The 14,595-nt window shown below is 42.2% G+C and overlaps 1 protein-coding gene and 1 long non-coding RNA gene across 11 annotated transcripts in view; both read right to left on the bottom strand.

Annotated features, from left to right (window-relative positions):
- MAPKAP1 (MAPK associated protein 1) overlaps positions 1-14,595 on the bottom strand; it is a 199,567-nt gene that overhangs the window by 153,651 nt on the left and 31,321 nt on the right. For all 10 annotated transcript variants that reach the window (XR_014215512.1, XM_082207708.1, XM_082207706.1 and 7 more), the window contains exon 4: positions 12,921-13,072. Coding sequence is in view for 9 of the 10 variants with exons in the window: in XM_082207708.1 (XP_082063834.1) it covers positions 12,921-13,072 (152 nt within the window). In the remaining variant the exon portion in view is untranslated. The remainder of the gene's footprint in view (positions 1-12,920; positions 13,073-14,595) is intronic.
- Positions 5,876-7,256, bottom strand: LOC309523725. Its single transcript, XR_014215570.1, has 2 exons — positions 6,875-7,256; positions 5,876-6,149 (listed from the first exon to the last, which is right to left on the bottom strand). It is a non-coding gene; the product is annotated as an uncharacterized lncRNA (long non-coding RNA).

A 14,595-nucleotide genomic window follows, 5' to 3' on the forward strand; every position in this document is an offset into this window, starting at 1 on the left:
ACAACCAGATACAATTGTTATTCCTGAGCACTCTATGGAGAGAGAGAGAGATCTTGTTAAGCTGGCTCCCTTTCCAAAGAACTGTCATGTATTAAGTGGAAACTGAAGGGAGGTGCTTTTAAATCCTTCCGAAACTGGAGAACAAAATCCAGCAAATGGAAAAGTCAAGGGACGCCTGACACTTATTACTGCAAATTCAACTTTGTCGAGGCTTTGTTTAAAAACAGAGGAGTCCACAAAAAACAACAACACCAATGGTGTGTGGCTGCGTACACACCTTACTTCACAGAGCTACAATTCTCAGCACCCTTCAGTTCCCAGGATGCTTTGGGGAAAGTCATGTGCTTTAAATGTATGCTGTGTCTGTGGGGGTGGGGGTTAGGGTTTCACCTGTTCTTCCTCAAGTAATAGCTATGTTATCTTCACTCCACTGAGCATCGCTTGAGGCCAAAGGAACACAACCGATGCACCTATGCCACCATCCCCATGTCTCTGGGTATACAGAACACAATGTGTATGAACAACATGTGGTCTGATGTGCTGCTGAGGTAATCAGAGACATGAAATGAAGTGTCGCAGCTCAGTGGCAAGAGCATCTGCTGTGCATGTAGGATGTCTCAGGTTGACTCCGCAGAATATTCCAGGAAGGGCTGGAAACATCCCATGTTTGAAACCCTTGGAGAGTTGCTGCCAGTCAGTGTAGTAGACCAGGGTTGGAGAACCAGATGTTTCTGAATTACAATTCCCATCACCTCTGGCCAATGGTGATGCTTGCTGGGCTGACAGGAGTTGCAGTTTGGCAAGATCTGGAGGGCCAAAGGTTTCCCAGCCTTGATGTAGACAATACTGAGGATATGGCTTAGGATAAGGCAGCTTCCAATGTACCTATGTTGATCCATTTGTGAAACACCCTTTATTTTCTGCATTGGATAGTTGAAAACAGGTAGCAGTTTTTAAAAATATGTAAGTATAAGAGTGTATATCTAGTCATATGTCTATTCATATACAGAAACATTTTTCTTCATATAGGTAAAAGTAAAGCATATAAACATATACACGTAAAGCTGTCATCACACAGCCCCCATTGGGTGATTTGTAGAACCTAATCACAATTCTGGATTTGCATGAAGTCAGGGCATGGGAGGGAAGCAAAGGAGAAGGCAGAATAGAAGAGAACTGGCTTCAGAAACGAGATTGGGAAGGTGAAAAGCGAGCTTAGCAGTTGCATGGAGTGGAAAGAGGAAGTTCCAGACTAGAGGGTTAATGTGGGGAAAATGATTGGAGGAAGGGTTGGCAAATGGAATGAGCAGGGACTCCGTGTGTGTGTGTGTGTGTGTGTGTGTGTGTACACATACATATACTTTAGATAGATATACAGTGTGTGCATATGTGTGTATTTAACTCAATCTGGGGCTAGCCTCCAAGAGGCTGGCATCACAATTTGATTACCACAACCATACTTTTTAACTGCTGTCAAAAGAGACAGCGCCTTGTATAAACAGCTGCCGGGACACATGCCTGCTTTCTGTAGTCCCAGCTTTAAATCATACAGCAGTGATGAATCTTTATCTGACACTAATACTTTTTAACTTCATAAGGACAATTAAAATGAATTGCAGCTAAATGCTCACACAAGAAATCCTTGTTGCATAGTAACATGTTTTTCACATTGCTGGCGGTGTGTGTGTGTGTGTGTGTGTGTGTGTGTGTGTGTGTGTGAAAAACAGAAAGATGCAACTGGCTTTCAAATGCAACCTCTTTTAGAAGGTTTTAGATCTGAATAGCAAAGGAGCAAAAACAAGGGGGGAAAGGGTTCAGAAAGGCCACTGGGTGCAAGTAGCATAAAAAATGATTTGGCTACATCTAGGCAGGAGGCCTGTGACCTGCATTTTATACATTTATTTAAAATGGTTTCTGCCTTCAGACAAAAGGGCTCAAGGCAGCTTATGAATAAGCACTTAAACACACACACAACACACAACAAACTACTTGACCAAACCGCAAAAATAAAAGCAGCCAAAACAGAGGACCCTGCAAGTAAAACTCAGCAAGAATCTGGAAAGCAAGATTACAGTTTGAGGCACCTCTTTACCTTGGTTTTTGACACTTGATGTGCATATTTTTGGTACTTATCCTATTTTTGTGATTGTAAGTTGTTTTTAATTGTTTTTAATATTGTCTTTTTGTGTTGTAATCTGCCTGGGGGCATAGTGTAATAAATAAATAATACTGAAAAGGCTTGTCATCCTCTAAATGTTGTTAAAGGCCTGATATGGAATTACTATCTCAGCAAAGGCCCAGGAGAGACGGGAAGGTTTATACCTTCTTGGGCAGCTTCTCCCTCTCCCTGGCCATCAGCTGGGACCCAATGCACCCCTGGCTTTCTCTGGCTTTCCCAAGTAGACACGCAGTCAGAGTGTGATATTTTTTGCAAGTTGTTTAATGTGGTTATACTTGTGAATCATATTGTGTTTGATCATACTGTATTTTAATTACATTTTATCATTTTATGCTTGTGAGTCACCCAGAGAACAACGTTATTGAGTTGCCTTATAGATATTAAAAATACAATTAATTAAATTTAGTATTAGTATTATTTGCTCCAGTATATATCCCACCTAAGAGCCTGGGGCACATAAATATCTTGTATTCAGCACTACCAATATTCAGTGCAGATTCACACACACACACACACACACACACACACACAAAAGTACATTGACTTCCGGAAGGAATCATGGCAGACTAAATATCTCTAGTCAACACTCTGTCGACAGAGATAATTATGTGGTGATTAATGATACATAAATCTTGGTTATCACATTCTTGCTCTGAAGATAGAGAACAAAGGGAATAACTTCTGATGCTCTGGAAAAGCTGACTTACACACCATGTTTTTAGGGGGACCCAGACGGGGTGAGTTATTTAGAGCAAGGAACTTCCATTTTGCAGAAATACCACATAATAGTCCTGAAGATCAATCCTTCAGGTTGGTATAACCTCCCTTTTTAAAATTACTTTTGAGATACTAATAAATTACGACTGAGGTGATTCTGTCTGGCAGGTGAAATTTGGAATGCAAGTCGGCTGCTGGTGCAAGGAGAGACAATCATTCAAAGGTTGAAAGTAAAACAAAAAGCCTGTTTTAATTGTTTGTACCAAAGAAAGATTCTAAATGGCTAAGGCATGATCCAGCTGTTAGAAATTTCTTGTTTTATTTCTTAAAACTGTCCCTCTGAAAGTGCTAATTGCAAAAGTGAAACTAGCTTTTCTATGCTACTGTGAGAAAAGAATACTGTCAGATAAGCAGACGGTTAACATGTTTTTAAAGCAGAGACTATAAGCAGAGTGAGTTGTTAATAAGAATAAGACAACAAGAATAATACACCCCGTTGACTGTTGGCATTATGCAGCAATTATTGGGTGAGCAACTGAGAGAGGCTAGAGCTGGTGAATGAAAATGGACTAGAGAAAAATGAGGCTGGGGGGATCACAGAGCCTATAGAGAATGATGTTGATGGAAGACTGCCAGAGCAGGAAAGTGGAGTGCTAAAAATGGAAGTAGTGGATGACAAAATAGAGAGACTCTTTATACCGGTGCATGGAGGAGTGAGGCAATTGGGGGTGAAGTTGTGGTGTTGGAAAAGTGGAATGAAAGAAACCATGGAGCAAGAGATTAAGAAATATTCTGAGCTGGCAGTGATAGAGCTGCAAAAGTGGAGACTGTGTATCGGAAGGAGAAAGCTACAAACCTCTTGCGACAAGTCTGGAAAAAGAATGGAATAGGAGGAAATGGAAGGATTATTTTTTTTCTAATTTAGGATGGAAACTCATGGCTAACAGGAATTGGGATTGGAAGATATTGAATTGCGTGTGAATTAAGGAATATAACATAAGTAAATTACAATGGATTACTGTTTTAATATATGACCAAAGTGGGGAGACTCCTGTTTGAATAAAGATGAAGGATCTATTGTTTTTCAATATAAAGTCAGATATAAAGTCACTATGCAGGACTGAAGGAAGACTATTGTTGACAATTACTGATAACAACTGCAGAACCCCTTTTAGACTTTTGTCCGTGGAAGGGAAAATGAATGAACTTGAGATCTCTATATCTGAAGACTGGAGAAATATTGCCTAGCAGAAGGAGGAACAGCGGGATACCATTCTGGAATGAATGTTTTGAATATTTTGAATATTTTTTGTATATAACTGGCAGACAGAGAATCTGAAGTCCCGTCTATTTTATTTTTCTCTTTTCTGTCTTTATTCTTTTATTAGCTTTATCTTCCTCTTTTCTTCTCTTTCCCCCCAGCTTCATTTTTGTTTCTATTTTATTAGTGTGTCCTCTACTATGGGTCACTGAAGGGACTTAATGAAGGACCCTGTGTGAGAGACAGGGAAGGGAAGATCTCCCAGGGTGAAGGCAGAGAGAAGAAAGGGGAGCTCCCAGGTGAGAGCTAGGAGGGTCCATTTCTTTCTGTGTGAGACAAGGATGAAGATCTAACTCTAAGAGAAGGCTCTGCATTTCTTCTTTTTCTTCTTTCTCTGTTTTTGTTCCTATCTAGAATAGTTTAAAAAAAAATCCTTTTCTCCTATGAAAAGGCTTTAATAAAAATTGTTCTGAAAAAAGTACAGTGGTACCTCGGGTTACATATGCTTCAGGTTACATACACTTCAGGTTACAGACTCTGCTAACCCAGAAATAGTGCTTCAGGTTAAGAACTTTGCTTCAGGATGAGAACAGAAATCGTGCTCCGGCGGCGCGGCGGCAGCAGGAGGCCCCCATTAGCTAAAGTGGTGCTTCAGGTTAAGAACAGTTTCAGGTTAAGAATGGACCCTCAGAACGAATTAAGTACTTAACCTGAGGTACCACTGTACATTAATTAAGCAAATCAGTGTTGATGGGACTACTCCAAGGGGAACTTATCTGGATGCCGCCCAATGAGTTTTGCGCATTTAGACAAAAATCCCTGCAATAATCTGGATGGAACACTCATAATTAAACATATGTGAATTGAAATAGGCTGAGCCATCGCTCCCCCCATCACATCACAGCAGACTCAACCCCATTCCAACCTTGTTGCCTATTCCTGGACCTGCTGAGAGATGGGATACTGGCTACTTCAAGGACTTCTAGGGCTGCTTCAAGGGCTCCTACCTTTCACAGAGGAAACTTGGGCCCCAGAGAGATTCCCCACCCATCCACCAGACGAGTATGTGGGTGGTGATTTTGCACCTTCCAGTGATACCTCCTATGCTGCTCTGGAGGCAGGGAGGGGGTGCAGGAGGAATGGGCACAGAATCTCCAACCAGCTCCCTTTCTCCAGTGTAAGGGGAAATGCCATTCACTACAAGCCTCAGCTCAGTGGTTGAAGAGCTGCACTACCACACTTGCGTGAAGAAAGGTGAATGTCCCTTGCTTCCATTTGTGTTGGTGTTTTAATAATAATAATAATAATAATAATTTATTATTTGTACCCTGTCCATCTGGCTGGGTCTCCCCAGTCACTCTGGGCGGCTTCCAACAAAGATTAAAAATATATTAAAATGTCACACATTAAAAACTTCCCTAAACAGGGCTGCCTTCAGATGTCTTCTAAAAGTTTGGTAGTTGTTCTTCTCTTTGACATCTGGTGGTAGGGCGTTCCACAGGGCGGGCGCCACTGCCGAGAAGACCCTCTGCCTGGTTCCCTGTAACTTGGCTTCTCGCAGCGAGGGAACCACCAGAAGGCCCTCAGCGCTGGACCTCAGTGTCTGGGCAGAACGATGGGGGTGGAGACTGTCCTTCAGGTATACTGGGCTGAGGGATTTGGCGAAGTGTCTAAACTGGTACAGTACAAACAAAAGCACACACACTCCCACAAACAGACATGGTTGAATCAGGCTCAGATATCCTGCTGTTTTACTGTTGTTGGTTTTACTGTTTTGTAATACTTAATCTTTGCGATCTTGCTTTATTTTAAGATGCTGTAAGCCGAACGTTGAGTGGACATTTGGCACAGGAAGTAAGGTTATAAACTTGAACCCAAATAAATAGATTAAAAGTCTTGTGTCCTGAGGGAGGGGGGGGGGGTAATGCCTCTCCCACAATTCCCTCAACTCCGATTTTCAAGGTATTTCTAATGAGCACGTTTCAGCTTTCTCTGCAATATGGAAGAAAAATAATTTTGTATTATATGGTACTTTCTTTTTTCTTTTTACAGGCACTTAAGAAATAATAAACATGTTTGATTTTGATACACCTATTTAGGGCAGAAATGCTTCATGATGTGAAATGGAAATTAAAGACTCTAATTTTTGCACAATAGGTTTTAAAATGTCAAATTAACATCTCGGGCAATTTTTTTTTTTTTAAAAAAACCAGTTACACACTACAGTGTGCCTCCTTTCTCCATTCTTACTCTGGTGTGGATATTCCCCCCCTCCTTTTTCTTTTTAGGAAAGCTATTTAATATCTGAAATTGTGGGGGGGAAATGGTTCATAATTATGCAGACATATAACTGGAATGCAACTGGAACAAGAGCAGCATGCGAAAAATGTATTTAAGGTCTATCATCCCAAAATGCTGCTAAAAGCTATTAACCAGTACGTGTTAATTGCCACAGCATTCATATTAATTTTCACTTCAGGCCCGACATTGTGGAATATTTCCCTTGATACGTTTTAAACAAAGTTTAATTTAAGGAACTGCTTCTATCAACACTTATGAAAATTAACAGCCAAGCAATTAGTACTCATGAATTATCCCTCCCCCCCACTCCCCAGCCTCATTGTTAAAAACAGTTTCTAACAAAGAAGTTGTTGTTTTGTTTTATGCTGGTTCATAGACATTTCATTAAAAAGAAAGGAAGAAAAGCACCTCCCCACCTGCCCTGGGCACCAAGGGCCAAATTCTGTTAAGTCCATCTTTAAAATCAACCCTAGAAAAGGGCTCCATGAACCCTGTGCGCCTCATGCACATGCGCCCGGCAGCTGGCCTGGTGTGGTGGGTTCTGTTGACCCTGCGGCCCCTGTTCCTGCCCTAGAAAAGGTTCAAATCCATCGTCAGATCATCATGAGGTTGGATTTGTTTTATTGTTGATTTTTATATATACACTGCTCAAGTTTGACACCAGAAAATTATAGCAATACTATGGAAATTTATACTTACTTACTTACAGCACATTTTAAAAATAAATATAGATATGGAACATGTAAAATCAATAAAAAGCAATGATAAAACCTGGTCATTGCTGAAAGACCTGTGGACATTAGATACAGTGGTACCTCGGGTTACATACGCTTCAGGTTACAGACTCTGCTAACCCAAGAAGATTACCTCAGGTTAAGAACTTTGCTTCAGGATGAGAACAGAAATCATGCTCTGGTGGTGCAGCAGCAGCGGGAGGCCCCATTAGCTAAAGTGGTGCTTCAGGTTAAGAACAGTTGCAGGTTAAGAACGGACCTCTGGAACGAATTAAGTTCTTAACCCGAGGTACCACTGTATTCTCAGTAGCATGTAGCAGATAAGCCCTCCCACCCCAAAGCTCTATGCTACAGAATAAAGAAATGGCTTCTTACGCCAAATTGTGATTACGATCAGAAAATTTGAAATTGGGAGGGGGGGAACATGTAGATAACAATTTTTCCATTCCTCTCTTTCATAACACTAGAACTCATGTATGTCCAATGAAGCTGAATGTTGGAAGACTCAGGACAGATAAAAGAAAGTACTTCTTCACGCACATTGCATAATTAAAACTAAGGTATTTGCTCCCACAGGAGGCTGTGATGGCCCACAACATGGGTGACTTTAAAAAAGGATTGGACAATCCATGGAAGAGAAGGCTATCAGTGGGGCCTAGACTGTTGCATGAACTGCCCTAGGCCTGTGGTTTCCAACCAGTGTGCCATGGCACCCTGGGGTGCCTTGAATGATGGCCAGGGGTGTTGTGGGCAGCACTGGCCTCTGTCCCTCTTTCCTTCCCTCCCTCCTCTGATGCCCTCTCACATCTCTGCCTCCCAAAGGCTTGCACAGCTGTTTGTTGCAGCAGCCCTGGTTACAAACTCCCCAGGCAAATGCTGCCTGGGGGTGCTGGTTGCCAGAAGCTGAGGCAGCTCAGAGACCAGGGGCGGCTGCGGTAGCTGCCTGGAGGACTCCCAAGTAGAGGGGAAAAGAGAGGAGGCTGAGGGAACACTCCACAAAGGAGGGTGTTTGAAAATGGGTGAGAGGCTGCCAGCTCTGCAGGCAAGGGGTGACATAACTGGGTCCTGAGCCCCACAGGGGTGCCATAGTTGGTCAAGGAAACCGTGGACTCAAGAAGGTTGAAAACCTCTGCCCTAGGCAGATCTTCAGAAGACTAGTGGACAGAGGCACCAATAAAAGGCGCAGAGTGATCCAGAGAAGCTTTCTGAATGCATTATCCAATACTGTAGACATGATGGCTTATCTCTGCCTGCATGGTCAGAGGCAATAATAGATCTCAATAGCAGTTGCTGAAAACTATAGGAGGGGAAAGCGTTACAGTGCTACCTCAGGTTAAGTACTTAGTTCGTTCCAGAGGTCCGTTCTTAACCTGAAACTGTTCTTAACCTGAAGCACCACTTTAGCTAATGGGGCCTCCTGCTGCTGCCGCGCCGCCGGAGCACAATTTCTGTTCTCTTCCTGAAGCAAAGTTCTTAACCCGAGGTACTATTTCTGGGTAAGCGGAGTCTGTAACCTGAGGTACCACTGTATTGTGCTTGGGCCCTGCTTGCAGGCTTACAGACATCTGGTTGGCCACTGTGAGAACAGAATGCTGGACTAGATGGGCCTCTGGCCTGACAAGCTGGCTTGGCTCCCCCCAAAATAGTTGCTTCTGGCCTGTAGAATCCTACAGCTGTCAGGGAATTCCTATTTCTTTATTAACATACATTAACAATCTGGACTGTAAGTCTGCAAAGATATGCAATGTCTGTAGCTGTGATTTACTTTTTTTAAAACAGCAAACCTCTCAACAAAAATTGATGCTATTTCACTTTAAAGAACTGGGCTCATTAGTGTTGGTGGAGAACTTTGTTCACAGAGCAAGCCACACTAATCCCTTGCATCTCTCCCAGAGAAACACAACTGTGATTTTATCTGGCACGCACGAGAGATGAAACTTTCTAATAATGATTTAGTGTTTTTTTAAAGGAAATAATAATAATAAAAAGAAATCAAAAGCTCTGGTTCCAAATCTAAAAGAGGATTTCAAGAGTCACCCCAGCCTCTAGAGTAAATACATAATTAAGTAGGATTTTTTTAACCATGCTTAATTAGGCCCCAAAGCCCCCCTTAATAGACTCCCCCATCTCTCCCCAATTAGGCACCACTTTCCCAGGGGAACCGGAGTGGCTCAGTTAATTATGCAAATCAGGCACGTACTATTCCCAGGAAAAGAATTATGAATATTTGCAGAAAAACACATCTCTTAGCATGTAAAAAAAGGGGGGGAACAGCAACCTTCGTATCTTAAAAACACTGAAGAGCACCGATAACAGGGAGAGTGTTGTTAAAATGTTGGTTCTGATGCAATCGTGACAAGCATGTTGCAAGGTAGTAGCAATAACAGTACAGTATTAATAATAATGGAAGACTACATAACGAAAAGGAAGCCAGGACACGTTTGCTGCAGCATGGTGATTTCCATAACTACTGCTCAGCTAAGAATGAAGAATTTGCTTGTTTTAAAATTATATGTTAAGGCCTTATACACAGCCTTTCTCTCTCTCTCTTTTTTTAATCCTTCAAGGTGGTTAAGGCCACATTCAGACCAAACATTTAAAGCACTATTCTCCTCAGAGAGCTACAATTCTCAGAGTTCCCTGTGAAGAGGGGTTGACTGCCAAAGCATTCTGGGAATTGTAGTTCTAGAATTGGGAATAAGGGTCTCCTAACAACTCTCAGCACCCTTAATGAACTACATTTCCTATGGTTTTTTTTGTGGGAAGCCGCAATTGTTTAAAGTGGTATTGGCGCATTAAATGCATGGTGTGCATGTGGCCTGAGCCAAAGGATCATTACATTCCAATCTGTATATTAGTTCAAGAGGTGTGACTATGGTCAGTTGAATCAACAAGCGCAGACCAAATGAATTTCCCTTCCACCCTTAAGGCAGAACAAGCCATACTGGGTTAGATGGATTAATGGTCTGACTCAATGTAAGACAGCTTCATATGTTTTTGCTACTGAGCATCTGACTTGATTCCAATTGTTCAAAGAGTTTACAAACTGAAAAGGAGCCAGGCGGAGAAGATGACCACCTCCTTTTTTGATTGCATCATGGACTTCATTTCCCCAAACTCTAGTTTATTTGGGATGAGAGGGCACACACATATGCACAAGTATTTCCTCTTTGCCTTGATCAAAACACTGTTCACCATCACAAACTTTTTGGGCTTCACAGGATACTATTCATTTTGCCTATTATCCCTGAGGTTACTTTCATTTGGCTGCTCTTTTGTACAGAAATCAAACACAATTCCATTACTCAACAGCAGCTTCTGTTGCAAATTTCCCAGAAATTGGCAGGCGGGTCCTGTGTGTTTGTAGCACCCAGTTCTATGGCTGCAATTTGTTTTAACTGTTTTTAATACTGACCTTTAAAATGTTGTAACCTGCCCTGGGGACCTGCTAGTGAGGGGTGTGCAGTATTAATAATAATAACAAAAACAATAAACACCAGATCGGCCATAGAGAAGCCCAAATGTCATTGTTGCCAGCTAGGTGGCAACGGTGGGTAGGAAATCATGCATTTTGTAGGCAAGAATATTCTTCTCCTTTTCCGTTAAAGTCGCCAAGCACCACAAAATTCCATCTCATTGGAAACACCAGGTTTGCACTTGCAGAGTATATGGGAGTCTGTTCTTGCAGCAGCCTGGAAAGTTCCCATTTCTCCTGCCCAAGCTACACAAACTTACCTATGCTGGATTGATAAACACAATCTAACGATGTTGGCTGACCAAAGCATACCCTGGTGAAAGAAAAAGCTGCCCCACTACCACTCATCATGCCAGAGAGATAACATAGGTCAGGTAAATGCTAATTAGCACACAGGATCATAGAACGTAGGAAGCTACCTTATACCAGCTTGGACCACTGGTCCTTCCAGCTCATTAGTGTCCACACTGGCTGCCAGCAACTCTCTTCCAGGGTTTTAGATTGGGATTACAGTTGTCTTAGTATTTCTTTTTGAAATGAAAGGCAATGTGTTAATATTGGTATTATTCCCTAAGCATGCTAACAAATGGTACCTCGGGTTAAGAACTTAATTCGTTCTGGAGGTCTGTTCTTAACCTGAAACTGTTCTTAACCTGAGGTACCACTTTAGCTAATGGGGCCTCCTGCTGCCACTGTGCCGCCGCCACGCGATTTCTGTTCTCATCCTGAAGCAAAGTTCTTAACCCGAGGTACTATTTCTGGGTTAGCAGAGTCTGTAACCTGAAGCCTTTGTAACCTGAAGCATCTGTAACCTGAGGTACCACTGTACATTGTCTTGTGTATAAATGGAGCCTTATTCTTACAGAGGCAGAATTTGAGTAGTTATGGGGTTGTATCAAATATTAATCCTACTTAAAGCAGACCCACTGAAATTTATGAACCTGGTTGACGTAGGCACATTAATTTGAATTGGCCTACCCTGAGTAAACTTAGTTCAATTCAGTCCAATGACTCTACAGAGCAACTCTTAACAGGGGGATTTTGCAATTTAGCTCAACGCATCTGTGTTATCAGCAATTCACAGAGAGTGAAAAGCCACTTTCCACCTTCCTTAGAGCAAAGTATTATCCAAATGTCAGGCGTAAAAGTTAAGTCTGGAAAAAGAAGACAGAAAGCGATGGGCTCTGTCTGTTGTCACTTGTAACCCTTTCCTTTCCAGGAGAGACCAACAGCCATCCATTTCAGCCCTTCTGGAGCTTAGGACAAAAATAAAAGGCAAAGAAGGAACTGTTTTTGTTGGCTTTAGGACAACCAACAAAATGTGGTGCAAACAGTAATGCACTGAATGGTAAACATTCATTCAGCAAAATAATAAAAGATTTTGACAACTTAGGACTGATGCATATCTAATGTGCCTCTCCACCTTAACAGAAAATGCTCCCACTCCTTTTGTGTGATAATCAACAGGCTAGGGAGCTGATCCTCACAGTGGTCTGGAAAGTTTCCATTTATTCCTTTGGCTAGGCAAGCCAGCAGAAGAGGCTATAGCTCAGGGTGGCAGAGTACCTGGGTTCAATCCCCAGCAACACTGCCAGGAAGGGTGGGAAGAGCTCCTTGCCTGAAACCCTGGAAAGCTGATGCCAGTCAGTATAGACAAATACCGTGCTAGATGAACCAACAGAGTTAGTCAGTATAAAGCAGCTTCCAATGCTCCTGTTTGATTCAGCCTCTGTATTCAGTATCACGAGGACTAGAATTCTGATTTCTTTTTAAAATTGCAGACACTCAGCACATGCTTTGGTCCCGGTTTCAATCCCCAGCAACTCCAGATAGATTTCTGTCTGAAACCACAGAGAGCCACTGCAGCCACTATAGACAATACTGAACTAGACATGAGACAGCTTCCTAGGTTCCAAGGTATCAATGCAACACAGAGTCTCTCGAGAAGACCTCTGGCTATGGGGTTTGGTGCACACAGGAAGTGATCCTCCTTTAGTATCCCAGGACAAGTCTGCACAAGACAGGATTTATTCATTTTTTAAAGTCCCTGCAAGGGCTTAAAACCTCTGGACTGTTGCCCACATCAGTCACCTTTGTAGTCTCTAAAATGGCCAAAATCCACCCACAGAGCATCAGTATTTTTAAAATCATGGAAAGAATTTGGATTGGAAAAATGCAAGGAAGACTTCCAGATACAAGGTTTTTCTTTTTTCTTTTTAAGGGAGGGCACTGATCTCTCTCTCTCCTACTTACCTTGCCATCAAACTTTGAGTATTCGTTGAATGGGTTGTTCAGTTGTAGGGGGCACTGTTCCAGCCGTACTGAGAGGATTGATGGCTTCGTAGCAGCACGCTGAGGCTTCACCCTGAAGTTCTTCTTCTCAAACAGCAGGCTCAGCTCCTCCGCTGCAATTAAAAAGAAGCCAAATATGTCAGAAAGTATGGAAATTTTCCCCCTCCTGAATGGGGGATCTGATGGTAAAAGGATCACGAGCAGCAGATCGCGAAGCCAGCACCCAGTAGTAATTAAATGTTTTCTGTGTTCCATGCATTTCAAAAGGCACTGCAATCATAATCATAGGAAAAGAAGCAGCTGTGTTACACAGAGCCAGGGCATTGTTCTATCTAGCTCTGTATGGGCTACACTGACTATAAGCAGCTTTCTATGGTTTCAGGAGATGCTACTGAATATGGGAAACCTCATCTAGGTGGCTATAAACCTATGCCCTAATAAAACCTAAGGTCCACTAGCAAACCTAGCCCCTACAGATTTAAACCTATATAAACCCATGCCATCTCCTAATCTTATACAAATCCAGGCCCTACAAACCTATGAAACAGTGCCATAAACCAGGGAAGGGGAACCTCTGGCCCACAGGCCAAATTCTAATTTTTTCTTTTAAAATTGCTGTAGCCTGCCCTGGGACCTTGTGGTAAGACAAAATGAACAAGCAACAACTAACTACTGGAGGCAAATAGAGCAGACCATTGAGGTTTCATTACAATCAAATGGTATACAAATCCTGCAAAATAAATACATCTCTGACATAATGGGACCGTATCAAGAGCAAATCTGATGGTGATTTTGTTCTAGGTTAACTGACGATATGGTTGGGAAAGGACTGAAACCTCTAGCATGTCTTCTGCTGATAGCTGACAAGCTGCAACTGAGAGGAAGGGGTTAATACGATGTCTGGCGGAAATGGACAAGCTGATTGAGCCAGTTCAAAGGAGGGAAGGAAGGTTGCAGAAAGTGAATTCCGCTGGAACATGGAGCTGTTTTGTGGGATACTGGGACATAAGATATGGACATGAGACTTGAAACAACTTTGTTTTCTTAATAGTATAGTCTTTACTTTTTGTAAGTAGCATAGTCTCTATTTACTAGTATAGTTAATAGCATTACTCTTATAAAAGTATTTTAAAAAATATCAACATTATTACCGTATTGGCCTGAATATAAGCCGTACCTGAATATAAGCTGCACCTTTGTAATTCAAGGGGGGGGGGAGACAATACCCGAATATAAGCTGCGCCCTTAAAATTCTGCATGCATTCACACCTGTTCCATTTTACCATCTTTCTGTTTCAGCAGCGATATCATAAAAGCCAATTTCTGTAAGATTGCAAATTTAACCTGCACTTTAACTTTTCACGGTCGAAATTTGGAAAAAAAGTGAGGCTTATATTCAGGCCAATATGGTATTAACAACAACAACAACAGAAGACCTGCTGGATCAGACCAATAGCCCACCTAGTCCACCATCCTGTTCTCACAGTGCCCAGCCAGAAGCCTCTGGTAAACCCATAAGCAGGACCCAAGCACAACAGTACCCTCCTCTCCTGTGGGTATTGCCAAGTTTAGTGTTATGGGAGGGGTGGGTGGGAAACTGTGGGTGCGGAACACAACCATCATGGCTATTATCAAT

This window comes from Podarcis vaucheri (genome assembly GCF_965113315.1).
Source record: "Podarcis vaucheri genome assembly, chromosome: Z".
Classification (NCBI taxonomy): Eukaryota; Metazoa; Chordata; class Lepidosauria; order Squamata; family Lacertidae; genus Podarcis; species Podarcis vaucheri.